At 30.8% G+C, this 14774-nt stretch overlaps 1 protein-coding gene across 1 annotated transcript; it reads left to right on the top strand.

Annotated features, from left to right (window-relative positions):
• Nucleotides 1-1163: 1163 nt before the first annotated feature.
• Nucleotides 1164-13503, top strand: LOC128193190 (zinc metalloproteinase-disintegrin-like VLAIP-A). The gene is made up of 21 exons (XM_052866515.1): nucleotides 1164-1533; nucleotides 2799-3004; nucleotides 3348-3422; nucleotides 3578-3716; nucleotides 4017-4134; nucleotides 4216-4309; nucleotides 4411-4485; nucleotides 4622-4773; nucleotides 5127-5270; nucleotides 7126-7281; nucleotides 7392-7533; nucleotides 7677-7796; nucleotides 8022-8073; nucleotides 9003-9161; nucleotides 9512-9963; nucleotides 10128-10189; nucleotides 10385-10557; nucleotides 11217-11319; nucleotides 11508-11536; nucleotides 11706-11851; nucleotides 13305-13503. The coding sequence occupies exons 1-21, from the start codon at nucleotides 1431-1433 to the stop codon at nucleotides 13356-13358; spliced, it is 2754 nt and encodes a 917-aa protein (XP_052722475.1). The 5' UTR covers nucleotides 1164-1430; the 3' UTR covers nucleotides 13359-13503.
• The last annotated feature ends 1271 nt before the right edge of the window (nucleotides 13504-14774 follow it).

Genomic DNA, 14774 nt, shown 5'->3' with positions numbered 1-14774 from the left:
AACACTGAACTGCATGAAAAGTGTCCCTCGCCCCACCCAAAAATGTGCTTCGTTTAACAGTAAAGATTCTAGTAAAATTTAAAGTAGAAATTAGTCTATCCCAACTTATGAAAATATTTCCTAAGAACATTAAGAACAGTGGTTAACTAAATTTACAGCAAAAGAGATGCAATAACATGTGTTAATTTTGACATGCATGCTCACTGTGAAATGAAATACATTGTTATTGCCCTAGATAACCCATTTCAATAATCATAAAGTTTATTAACTAAGACATATTTGGAATGCATCCAAATGTAAAATGTACATGTTTAAACTGAAACAATTGCTGTAACAATGCAAAACAAGCCCCTAAATGTCTACTTATCTAAACATGTAAACATCCATGTACACTTCCCTTGCCAACCAAAAAATTTAGAAACTCAAAAAAAAGAACAAAACCTGCCAAAACTTTGATGCAAGCTAATTTGGAGCCAAAATTGAAATATTTAGGATCAGGCTAATAGCCTGAAAATGCTCTTACCGGTATGAGTATAAAAACCCCAAAGGACCATTTAAATCCTCATACTGTACAAATATGACTAATTAAATGTAACATAGTAGAAAACTATATAATACCTAAACTATAAGTATTTAGATCACATAAATTCCTTTATATACATGTACATAAATACACTTAAGGGTTTTATTGTGCGGTGCGTAAATAAAAAATTACCATACATTTGTCATGTATCATTTATATGTCTGCACATTTGCTTGAAAGCAACACTTTGTTACTTTAGAGAAAAACTGAATTTCTTTTATAATTGTAGTATTGTGGTCGATGTTCCAATATATACAATAAACTGTTAAGTCATTGATAAAGTTAAAGATCCCAAGACATACAAATCTACATAGTTCATTTATTTTTCAAGGCAATTTGACAGGATATTGGTAAAGTGTTTTAAATTTTAATTATTAGTTTATTAAAAGGATCATTTTGAGCTGTTAAAACAAAACTCCTTTATCTTTCTGTAACGTTAGTATTGCATTAGAATAAATAAGTAATGCTACGTTCTTTTAAAGTTGCAGTGAAGCGTTTCAATCCGTTGAAATTTCAAGCGAAGCTTTGAACACGAGAGGTTTGACATCCCGAACTTGAACAATGACAGAAGTCGCGTGGTCATGCCCTAGTGTTTGTTTTATTATTTCAAAATCTCGCTCTGTGTAGATTGATATCATGTTATATATAAATCGAAAGACATTATTGTAGTCTAAACTATTAAATAAATGTGCTAGCACTCTTTGGACGTGAATTTAAACTTCGAGGTTGCCAGATTGTATTTTAGTATCGAACAATCTAAATTCTTCAGTTTTGGATTTTTTCTCAGGATTATAATCTAACGTATAGTTTGTGAAGACGGGTATTGTGACAAACATCAATCTTTATCATGTTTTCATCGATAATACACCTGGTTTTTCCTTTAGTTGTTGGATTTGAGTTTTTGGTCGCCATGCTTCCAGATTTTCTAACTAAGGAAGACATGCAAGTCGGTACGTAATTCATCGAATTATCTATGTACCCTAAAATATATAAGAGTTCACGAATGGTTTTAAGGAAAGTGCATGCATGACTTAATTCTACTAATTTTCTATTGATTAACATCATAAAAATGGTACCTTACATGTAGATATCGATTGAATGCGCATTAATTTTTCACGAAAAGCCGAAAGACAAAACACAAATGATATTGATTTTTAGGATCTAATATCTTCTGTACTAATAATTAAACAAGGTAAAGATTTAGAGAGTTTGTTTTAAGGCAAACCTTTAGGAGATATCCAAATATATGCTACTAAGAAATGCGGAACTGTATTGAAAAAGGGTTTGTTTAAAAAATTGAATTTTATTGTGTTCTTTGCTTTTTTTCAAATTTTTATCTAAAAAAAACATCTTTTCTTAAGTTCCAAAAATACACGCTTTCGAGGGTATTTTAAGAAATGCTATACAGAGAAACCGCTGAAGCCAACATCGACACTTATTTATTTATATTGAGGACACTTTTCAATGTTATATGTACATAATTTTACATTTAATTAATTTAAGATTGTTACATTCGTACTACCTATGCTTGAATGATACCTGATAAGAAGTACATACATAGAGAACTGCCTTCGCATAAATTAAGAGCTGTCAGATATCTTAAAAACACTTGATGTAATGGAACATTGTGCGTTGTTGCGATATGTCACCCGGTAATGGTGTGATTTTATCATTTTTAAAAATATTTTTTATCAAACATTTTCGATCGATCAGATCGTTAACTGTATACAATAATCTTTTATTTCCCACTGTTGTTATGATGGACGTTGACTTAAAATATAACTATTTACTATTTTAAAATTAAACTAAAATAAGTATGATGTTATGAAAGAAACGAATGTTATATCATTATAATGCTAATACTTCGTTAGGACTTTTGCGCTTTTTAATATTTCAATTTTTAGTAAAAGTTTTACTTTACCGGTTTTTATAGCCTCATCGTCAGATTAGATGTTACTTAATCAAATCATCATCTTAAACTCAATTGCAAACACCTGTAAATGACTCTGCAGCCAATCTGCACGGTGACATGGCCATAAAACGTCCATGAGATTTTGTATTAATAGTATATTGTAACTGCAGCAGAGAATTTTCCTTTAAAAATAAAATAACAAATCAAACATAACGGTAATTTCATAAACAATATTGTCTATCAACCTTATATTGTATGTTTATTCATTAGATCTCATTTAATGTTTACTCCTGATTTTCATAGCTGATGTCATGGTCCAGGTCTCTGCAGATAATGACAGAATGTCGAGGCATTCTGCTTTACCTAGGCATATGCTTGTCAGCTTGAACATAAGAAGTGATGAGATTATATTTGACTTGACTGAAAACAAAGAAATCAATTCGAATGTACCAATTTATGTAACAGATGATCACGGTAATATAAGAGTCCAACAAATTGCATCATCAGGGGTAAGTTAGTAAATCTACATTTAAGTGATAATACCGTAACTGCAATTACTATAAGGCTTAAATAGGTGTTTTAATAGTTTTTTCATCAGTGTCGTCAACAATTTAAGACGCTCAAACTCTGCTTGTTAAGGAAATAATACATTCTAAGTGTATTACTGTTTTTGCAGGATATAAATACTTTTGTTTACAACACTGTAAATATCTGTTAATGTGGACAAATTTAAATACTAATTAATTAAGTTAAGTGTGAAAACGAAATTGCCAACTAGTTTTCATTTGTTTTTCAGGCGAGCAATATAGTCAACAGACTTTGGTTCATTCACTAGTACTTTTGTATTTTCAGAATGTGAAATGTTATCAAGATCAGAAACATGAGGCTTCTTTCATGATAGAATCAAACTCATCTTCGTCCTGCATGGTATGATTTGCGGGATCGTCAAATTACGCAATCACGGACGTATATAATGGATATTTTGAATTCTATTTCATTGTAAACGATAGTGATTAAATCACAATACTTGATACACTTAATGGGGAACTCATTGAATGAATAGGCGTCAAATTTATTATCAGGTTGCCATATTTGTACACAAAGGAGAAGAGTATGTAATGAGACCAGATCACTGTTTGCTTGATGTTGGAGGAGAAATGAAATTCAAATTAGCTAAAGTAAAAAAGAACCATACATTGGATAATCACTCACTGAAATCCGGTAACTAAAGAAGTACATTTTTATAAACTTCATCTTATTCATCAAGATTGGTCGTGCTGTACATTCTTTAAAATACAAGTTATTATTCAAAAATTGTAAGTAATAACGTTCAAACAAAAATAGTGAATATCATTGCTAGTTTAAATCTAAAACTTAGAGTATGGATATATCCAAATGAAGAAAAATTAAGTTTACCTTCGTATTTTATGATTGTTTTTATGTCTGAAAATATTGTCTGGTTTGATAATTTTCAATCATAAACATACAGTTGAATAAAACAGATAACAATCTTATCTACAGATATTGATCGACATTGGTTTTCCACCGAAAAAATTGGGACGAAACTTCGACACAAACGAGAGAGTACAGACTACAAGATAGAAATGTTTTTCATAATAGACTACTCCATTTATAACTAGTAAGTGATTTGAGCCGAATTATGCTGACATGAAACAGTGTTTTGTAACAGATTCACATATCTAATTGTTCTTAATTTCAGTTGGTTTACACAGAGCCAAGCATCAACAGCAAACGATAAAGATACAGAGGCCAAAAACAGCATACGACAATTTTATTCCTTTGTTGTTAATGGAGTAATATATGCCATTCATTATTCCTTCAAATATCGATTTCACAATTGTCATTTTTTTTCTAGTTCTTTTTATTTATTCCAATTTTGATATTTTTTTCTCAGATGGATGTTCGTTATAAAACAATACAATCATCATACACAATTTCTATTTTGTATGCTGGGATATACATTGCCGATGTATGTATGCTAAATCACATGTATGAAAGATAAAAAAAAACTTTTTTAAATTAAGTTTTTATTGTATATGAAGACCAAGTTAAACTAGACTGTAAATATTTAAAAGAAGATTTTATACGTGTTGTTACTATTTTAGACACAATCTAAAGCACAATTCGTTGAAAACAATAAAGTTACATCGTCATCTGGAACTACAGTTGACTCTTCCGTTGCTCTTGATGCTGTCACAGCTTGGATCAAGAATTCTACAGGGATTCCGCAACACGATCATGCTATGCTTTTTACAAGGTGTGAAACAACGCAAACTATAGTCATTTGATTGAAGGACACTTATATTAGCTCTTTAAATGTCGTTTTTGTTTCTCTTTGTTTTGTATCTCGTCATTTAAGAAATATTCATTTGGTAGTAGCTTGGAAGTGAACGTTTGTTATGAAAGCTTATTTTTGTTATTATCATTTTTATGTGTGAGCTAAATGTAATACATACAAGATAATCAAGGGTACTTAAAAAACAAATACATTGTATTCGTAATCCATATTTTCTACCTGAAATCATTTCATGAATTATTAAGTAACAATCGCGTACATATTAATGTAAGCCATATATAAATGTACTAAACGTGAATTTTATTTCTTTATAGGTATGACTTGACAAGTGATGGATCTTCTAGCAATGCAGGACTCGCATACCTATCAGCCATGTGTTCGGACGAGTCAGTGTCCGTGGCGGAAGACCATTTTAATTTTGATTTGATTACCACGGCTGCACACGAATTGGGACACGGGTATTAAATTTAACCTCTTTAATTCGCAGATAAGAAGGGATCTGAATTATCGTTAAAATTTTTTCGAATGTCTTCTTAAGGTCAAAATCTAGTAAATGATTTCATAGTGTCGTTTTGCTGCTAGAACCATTATGACGTCATAATTGATTTGAAGAATATTTTTCCCGTACTTTACAGCTTTACGGCTTTAAAGGAATTTTGTAGGAAATTAAACAATTTTTTGACATTGTATGTTAACTCATGTAAAAAGTAATCCCGATACCTATATTAAATTTGACATTATTTGAAAGAGGAGGTTAAAAGCTTGTTTAATTCCGTTTTGGGGAGACTGTAGACATTCTAGATGTATTTCACAAGTCAAAAATTGACAAAACTTAAAAATGTGTTCATTATTTCCTTTATATTTCATTAAAAATAACAGTTTAAAACATGATGTTTCATTGTGTTTACCAAAAAATTTAGCCCTGGTACACCCTATCAAACAAAACTATTGTTATGAAGCATCGTTGAAATAATTCATAAGTTAAATTTTATGAACCTGTAGGCAACTTTCACTTACTAGATCTTGACCTTAACTGCAAGTTTCTGCCGGTAGGTAACCTAATTGTTGTTGGTGAAAAAAAATTAGTCCTCACGTTTACTATTTAAGTGTAAGAAACTGAATGATACAATCGCTGTAAGTTTTACATAGGAAGGTTATTTAAAACATTATGACAAACCTGTCGATCATATTGCTTGTTTTCTTCGAAAAGCTGTCAACATTTGCATTTACTTTTTTATCCTCTAGTATATAAAAGACAAAATGATTTGAAAGCACATTTAGTTTTTCCCTTCCATCAATCTTCAATTACATTAGCTTGAATTCATGATCAAGTTAAGTATATGAAATTTGTATGTTTGAAATGTGAACCTGAACACGATTTTCCATTGGGAAACCGGAAAATCCACATGACTGCGTTAAAATATATCTTACTAGACTTTGACCCGTGCGTGCACGGGCTGACATTGTATATGATATCGGGCATTTACAAAATAGATACATCGAAACACCGTATATTGTTGAGATTTGCAAAACCAAACTTCTAGTCTACAATAATGCTATTAATTTCACTACACTCTGCTGAGTTGGAATAATCTGTGTCTCGGGAAAGGCCCTCACCACAGTTAAAACGCCTCCCATATACCCGTAATGTAGCAGAAAATTGCAGAATCGCTCCAAAACACTTTTGGATAAAATTAATAAAGTTGCATTGAAAATAACAGTCAAATTGTTCATAACAAACCAGTTTGAAGCTGTAAATACTTTTCTTCGAAAAGTTTAATTCTATAATTGCAAAATTCAACATATATCAACAACGTATTTTACACACCATGTTGACATTCGACACTCACGGGATTTTTTATAGTAAATGCACTGTGTTAGAGTTATCTCCCGTATTTTCTTTGATGAACAGAAAAACTTTCCAATGAATATAAACACGCATTTGTTTTATCGTTTCCAAGTTTATCCATGGAAATGTGATATTGTGGAAACATATCCCGTGATTTAGCGTGAATGTAATGCGCATGCGCAAGATTGTAAAATAAAAAAATTCAGATGATTTCCGGAATATTTTGAGGAATTTTCGTTGAATATTAATTAACGAAGCTTGATTAAGTAAAAATAAAAACAAATTGGTAATCTTTAAGTACCAAATGAATGATGTTCAAAATATAGAAAACAAAAGACGGTATTTTTCCGATTTATTGGTATTAAAGCCCTAAAATTCGAGTCTATTATTTGAATATAGTAGTATAGATTGTGATTAACCTCGTTTTATAAAAACAAAGTTTTAAGTACTATTGTTTGTTAAAGGTTAGGTGCTGAACATGATGGGACTGGCAATTCCTGCAATAGAGCTGACTCTTACATAATGGCTGCAGTCAGTGGATCAGTCCAAAATCAAAATCCATGGAAATTTTCCACGTGTTCTGTCAACTATTTTACTACAAATATTAACAAACTTAACCAGTAAGCTCTTCTAAATACATGTACTTACTTTAACTTTTCTTTTGTCATTTTCTTTTCTTTTGATTAAAATGAATAAATAAACTGTTATTTTTCCATGGTTTCTAAAACAGGGAAAACAAAAATTGTATGACTGTACTAAGTCCCAGTTATGACCCCGAGGCATTGAAACAGTATACGTCACTTCCAGGTGAAATATATGATGCCCATTCTCACTGTGGTCACATTGTTGGACCAGGGTCTTCATTTTGTAAGGTATGCATTGAGGATAAGAGAGAGAGAGAGAGAGAGAGAGAGAGAGAGGTGTAAATAAAATAAAAATGAGTTAATTATGATATATATTCATATTTGAGAACATTTGAAAAGTTGAGAACTTGGTGGCATATTTTAAATCATAGAGTTTATACGATGGTAATTTCTCGACAATCTGCACAAAACTGTGGTGCAAGAAAACTGATGGAAGTGGTCTGTGTAGCAGTGCTGTTCCTGGGGATGGCCTTCATTGTGGAAATAAAAAGGTACTCTATACTTTTCTGATATAAATATATGTAAATTCGTTTTATGTATATTCATTAGTTTATGTACAATTTGGTTGATTAAAACAAGACAAAAGAGTCTTTTGTATTCAATGAACATATCATAATGTCATAAGATTTTTTATTACAATAGATAATAATGAACAAAACAAACTGTAAACTTTGTTTGGGGCTTTTGATGAATAAAATCTAATTTTTCTTTTTCAGTGGTGCGTGTCTGGTGAATGTATCTTCGATGAGTGTGCGCCTTCTGGAGATGGTGAATTTAACCTCTGAAAATACTTAACAAGATCAGAACGAAAAATTATTATGCTTAACGCAAAAAGAGAATGAATATATTGAAGCAAGTTAGGATGGATTATATATGGATATAATAGTGATTTTTAATTAAGATAGAATACCAGAAGTAAAACAAAAATAGAATGAAAGCATGTTCCGTTTAAAATTGAAAATATTGCAAATTTACGATTCCTAAGATTAATGTTTGAACCTCTTTTTACAAATTTAACATAAGAATATTTCAAATCTGGACTTCATAGGACATTAGTTTTATTTGATACGATTAAATATGCGTTGACGCTTCCATTATTCTGAAGAATCTCTTTGGATGCAAAAAAACCCTTTTTGTAAACCGGATTATCAATAAAAGATTAGCAATATCATTTAGAATTCAAAGTTTGAGATAAATATTTGAAAGCTCGATGAGCTCCAGCAGGTCTCTAAATGAAACTTTTAACAGATTTCTGATCAAATGTACTTCTGTTTATTACTTTGGACATTTAATACAGAAATATCGATAATCCAAGTTATCATTATTTAAAAAAAACCCTTATAAGAAGAAGAAAAATATGTTCTGGATTAGTTTATACACGTTCATGAATGTGCAAAAAATGAGCAGTTTTTAATTGTTTTGCCAATCTTTGCAGTTTTTTAATTACTTTCACTCACACTTTCAACTAAATAGAAGTAGCTGGTTATATTCAATGTTTACGCAGACCCCCCCCCCCTCAAAAAACCCCCAAAAACATGAATTGGGCTTGTCCAAAAGAATTAACATTACTAAGAATACACCGGATGTTTTTATATGTTTTTCAAATTATCGGTATGCATAACATCACCGCAAAATAGCAAAGACAAAGACAATTTCTATAAGACAGGTTTTGTAAATATCTAATACTTACATTTTAGAGGCGTGTTTATATGGGGATCGCGAAGGTGTAGTCATAACATATGGTGGTAAAAAATTCACCTGTTCCTTTGAGGACATACATGATGACCCATCTGTTTGCTATCACGTGAAAGACGATTGTTGTCGGCAATGCAGCCATTTCTACACTGGAATAACAGGTTAAAAAATAATTTCGATTTTAGGTAGTGAAAATTCAAGCAACCATTAAATTCACTCGACACTAAAACCTTTATAAATGTATATAATAGAAAACTTAAACAAATTAAACCAAACATTTTATGACACATGATACTTTTTGTCATTTTATATCAAATTGTTAGAATAACTATACTAATTGCAACTGTACAAGACGTTAAAAATATGTACTTTTTAAAACAAACTTTAAGTATAGAAGGCAACTGTAAGGTTAAGATTCATTTCACACAGTTTATATTTTATATATCTATAACTTTTTTTAAAGATGATTCTTACTTTATTGTCATATGGAATTTTTAATATAATTTCCCAGGATGTGAATACGGTGACAAAACAACAGGATGTACAACACAACATTGTCCTGCAGATCCTTCTCTTTGCTGTGGTACGTGTTATAGTGATACTGCAATCACTACGCCTTCACAGGAACCAACAACAACTAAGTATGTGAGCCCTTGCAAAACAACAGTAACAACTCTGGATGCAAATACAACCTCAACAACACCGCCATCTTCTGTTTCAACAACAACACAAATACCAGCCACATCAACGCAACAAACAATGTCGCAAACCTCTATCACATCGACAACACAACAAACAACGACGTCATCGCCGTCTTCTACTCCGAAAATATTACAAACAACGGCCCCAACACAAGCGCCGTCTCTTGTGTTCAGATTGGATATTACCTTGATGATTGATATATCTGAGGATTTGTCAATTGCTGCTGTTAAGGAAAATGTTACATATAAAGTGCAGACTGCGGTACAATTCTAAAACTTCGTGTTGCATTATTTATATGCTATACTATACTATACTAATATTCAATATTCTATACCTTTTTTACTCTCATTATAATCGAAATACAGATGCCATGCATGTGATATTTTTTAACAGTTTTAATGTATAATTTGCAATTTGTTTTATAGCTTACCTTATTCTATCAAATAAATGGGTTGAAATTCACAAGCTGTAGTGTCCAAAATATTAGGTTTGTATGTATATGTATGATTTGCTATTTGCATTTTTAAATAGTCTTAGTGTGCTAAAAATGCCTAAATATTCTTGCAACATATTTGATTTATCAAGTAATTTGCTTGATTGATGGTTAAGTATTATCTTTTACAATAATCATTTCTATTAGAACACACCAAGAAAATATTCTGTCACCAGTCATGTTTTGTAGGAAAGGCAGTTTGAAAGTTGAATATGAAGTTCAAACACCAGTAGATTCCCAAGTGGTAACCAACATGACATCTCTTTCTAAAGATATGGCAACAGGGGCATCTAAAGTGACGTATGAAGGACAAGTAGTGACTGTTTCTTCCGTGACTCTTGTGGACACATCCGGGAATTCTCGTAGTGTTTCTTTTAATTTTACTTGACAAAACTGTCTTCTCTGTTCTATCAGGCAATTTTGTAAAATTAGATATGCTGCTTTTGTCGAATTTGAAAAAGTAAACATAAAAAAGTGAAAAAGTAAAATGCACTTCAGATAAAGTCGATTTTCAGATATATATTCAATGAATCCTTTTTCTTGGTACCGGGGATGAATAAACACATAGAATAAGTGTATAAGTATATATATATATATATATATATATATATATATATATATATATATATATATATATATATATATACACTGTGGAATCATTAGATTTCGTGGTGGCTCAATTTCGTAGAATTCGTGGGTACCTCTCATCCACTAATTAGCATCCTCCACGAATTAATTAATTAGGGCAACGAAGTCATATTTCCTTTTGTAGGTATACGAGAATACACGAAATTACGTCCCCACGCACCTTAAGAATTAAAGCAATCCACGAAAAGTGGCTCCATCGAATTTAAATGATTCCACAGTGTATATATATATATATATATATATATATATATATATATATATATATATATATATATATATATATATGTGTGTGTGTGTGTGTGTGTGTGTGTGTGTGTGTGTGTGTGTGTGTGTTAATTTTAAAGGGATTCGTTGTATTTGACTCTTTATTCAGTAACTATTGGAAACAGTACAACAATCTGTGAAATACATCAGCTTGTAAGTGCCTGTCCCTCTGGTCAGTTGTGTGAGGAATCAAACAATGGGCCGGTTTGCAGGTTAGCAATACTGTTCCATTTCAATGAACTCTAGCTCATTGAAAGGATTGATTTGATGTGCATTTGCATAGAAAAAATGTTCTGATACAATTCGGTTTTTTTATTACAAATTGAAGAATATTAAGTATTTTATTAGAAAATTGATAATCAATATTCGTAATTGAACGTTAAATAATGATATTTTGTAGAGACACTGAAGAGGAAAGTATTTTTGAAAGTAAGAGCATGAATCATTTAACACATTTATGGAGATTTACAACTGTTATTATACAAAATTGTAATTTTAAAAAAATTCTTTAATTATAGACACAAATTATTACTATGTCAATATAACATATTGCATATGTTTATTAAGACATATTTTCTAATTTTTTTAAATTTTTTAGAATACCAGATTTACTTCATCTGTGTTGGTGCAGGTCTAGGTTTACTGGTTCTTATCTTAATTGTTTGCTGTTGTCTTAAGAATGGGAAGTCGAAACTGAAGCGTGCAAATAAAAACTCTGTGCATGGTGTGACAAATCGTGCTATGGTAAATGTTTTCTTGTTTTGATAGATCATTTAACATTCTGTTTCTTTTTGTATGTCATTTTGAAACAACTGCTTACATTACGATATATGAAATTGTGTCACATATTAGTCTTATCGTTTATTCAATTTACTTTAACTTAATATGATTTTGAGTGATTGTATATGTTACTGTATCTCTGGTGTTGAGATATTAAGGTAGTCCTATACTCGGCACTAAATGGGCTCAATCATTTAATGCTTAGCTTTATATGATAAATATACATTCTAGCAATACAAATACAAAAGAAAATATGTATGTTTACATGCTAGTTTGTTTGTTATCACCTCTCAGACGGGTTTACCCCCTTGTGAAAATTATTGACAATTATGAAATTTGACAGACGTCCATTTTCCCTAAAAATAATTACCAATTTTGGGAAAATTAGAACTGAACATACAAAATAGAGTATAAATATTTATTTAAACCATATCTCATCAATTATTTTGCGCAAATTTTTGTAAGTAAGTACGCTTTATGGACCTGATGTATCAAAATAGAATACAAAAAATGCAATGCTAGTATCGCGTTTGGTAATTTTTTTACTATTTTATGGACTCAAACTTAAATTCATGGTGTTTATTCTATAGATTGACATCTTAGAAAAAAGATTTGGCAAACAAATTATATGTTGACGGATTACTTTTCACGCTATAAGCTCTAAACCAAGTAGACCCTGACGAAAAAATTCGTAAAAATCATGTTTTGCTACAGTTTTCTGCCTAAATCTGTCAACAATGTTAGATTTCATTTAAACATTAATTAATTGACGATTGATTAAATTCGAAATAGCTTCTGTCTCTAAATTTAAACCGGTTTTAGTAAAAGAAAAAGAAAAATTCGGGGGGGGGGGTCAAAACAAAGAAGATATAAGCTTACCTGAGATCCTGGTTAATCAGAAACTTCGTTTTTCATTTTACTTTAACAGAATCGAGTTTCTCAACAGTAATCATTTCTATATCTCAAATAATACATATATTACCGTTCTAATTGCTTATTATTGCCATTGTTTACAACAGCGATGTAGTGCAAAATCAATACCGGGTATCAAAAACGCTTTGTAAAAGTCGTACCAATATTGTAAAATCCGTATTATGACGTAGTGCGATACTCGGACTACTTTAAGAATAAGTTTTAAACCCAAATTAAATGGTGAAAATAACATTTAACGCCTACCCTCCTAATTATTAGCAAATGCTAAAATAGATCATCTTGTCTGTTCAAAAACATCGCAAAACATTCCTTTCTGCTTGCTTCAAATAAAATTGTATTCATACCAAGATATTTATGCTGGTTTGTGTAATAATATTTTTTAAAATTCTTCGGATTGTTTACCGAAAAGAAAAAAAGTGTGAAACTGTATAACTCATAAATAAGCAGACGTGGGAATACAATGTTATAATAATATCTCTTTCAGGATGACTTATACAGTCAAAGGAAAAACAATCTTCACAGGCCGGATAGATATTAAAAGAAGAATCGAGAATTATAAGAGAATAATAATTCAGCTATTATCTAATTGTATATCAATTTGTGTTACATTCTGTAATTGAGTGCAATCAAACTTTTTATTAATATGTTATGTAACGTTAATAAAATCTATAATTATTGAAATTGCTAATTTTGATCCTGTATTAAAAAACCTCAAGACAAGTATGTATCGTGTTTACTTCCGTTGTTAAACTTGGTTTATATACTTGGTTATTTGCTCAGTTTAAAACACTGTGATCACGCACTTACGTTTGTTTAGAATTTTTAAAGGTTAAAATTAAAAACTAGTAAATCACGACTACATCATGAATACAGTTAAATGAAGAGTCAGTTTAATTGAGTACCTCTTTCTATTTTTAAAAGCTGCAACAAAGTTGGGATAATGTAATTCTCTTATCATATTTCACCTTTTAAACTTTAATATTTTTGAAAATGAATTTTTCCTTTAAGCTTGTATTTTTATAAAATACATTTGCCTTGTTATTTATTATTTTCTTTGATTATGTAAGCAATTGCCAACATGACAGATTAAATTGTTTTAGCATAGCTGTGGTGAAAGTTCAAGTCAGCTGTGGTGAAAGCTCAAGTCAGCTTTATTGATTACTTTTTGTTTGGCGTCCATCTGTCTGTCTGTCTGTCCGTCCGTCATCTTTTTACATTTTAGACTCTTTCCTAAATCCACTGGGCCAATTTAAACCAAACTTGGCACATAGCATCATAAGGCAAAGAAATTCATTTTCTTAAAATAAAGGATAATGTCATTTCCAGAGCGAGATAATTATGAATCATTGAAAATTTGTTGGTATATTTTAACAAAAGTTTTCTTAAAAACCATTTGGCAAGAAACAGATCATGAAATCATGAAACCCGGGGGTAGGGTTAAGCCACAATCGGGGATCAAATTTTTACATAAGAATATAATGAGAAAAATCAGTAATATTCTTCTTCTCAAAACCAATCAACTAGAAAATCTGTAACTTTAGAGAAAGCACAACCTCAATTAGTGAATGCTCAAATACTTCGTCAAAATCACGATCTTTGCGGGTAGGTTGGGACACAGTGGAGAAGAGTGACAAATTTTACAAATGAATATATAAAGAGTTTTTTTCAAATCTTAAAACGATTTGCCTCACGAAGCTGTTAATTTAATGAAAGCAACCTTGGTTAGTGTAGATTCAAATTGTCATAATAATGATAATGGGGGTGGGGGTTAAATGGGGCAACATAAATCGGTCCAATTTTACATAGTTAATCTTTTTAAAAGTAACAAGGTGATTACTATTTACCCCCCCCCCCCCCCAATATCGTTTTCATGTAGGTTTATATGTTTAAGATCTTCTTTCTTCAACTTTAGAATAACTGAGGGAAAATGTAGAAAACACTTTTTATACAGGAT

The sequence above is a fragment of the Crassostrea angulata genome, chromosome 7 (genome assembly GCF_025612915.1).
Source record: "Crassostrea angulata isolate pt1a10 chromosome 7, ASM2561291v2, whole genome shotgun sequence".
In the NCBI taxonomy this organism is placed as follows: Eukaryota; Metazoa; Mollusca; class Bivalvia; order Ostreida; family Ostreidae; genus Magallana; species Magallana angulata.
This window is presented reverse-complemented; position numbering and strand designations above follow the sequence as displayed.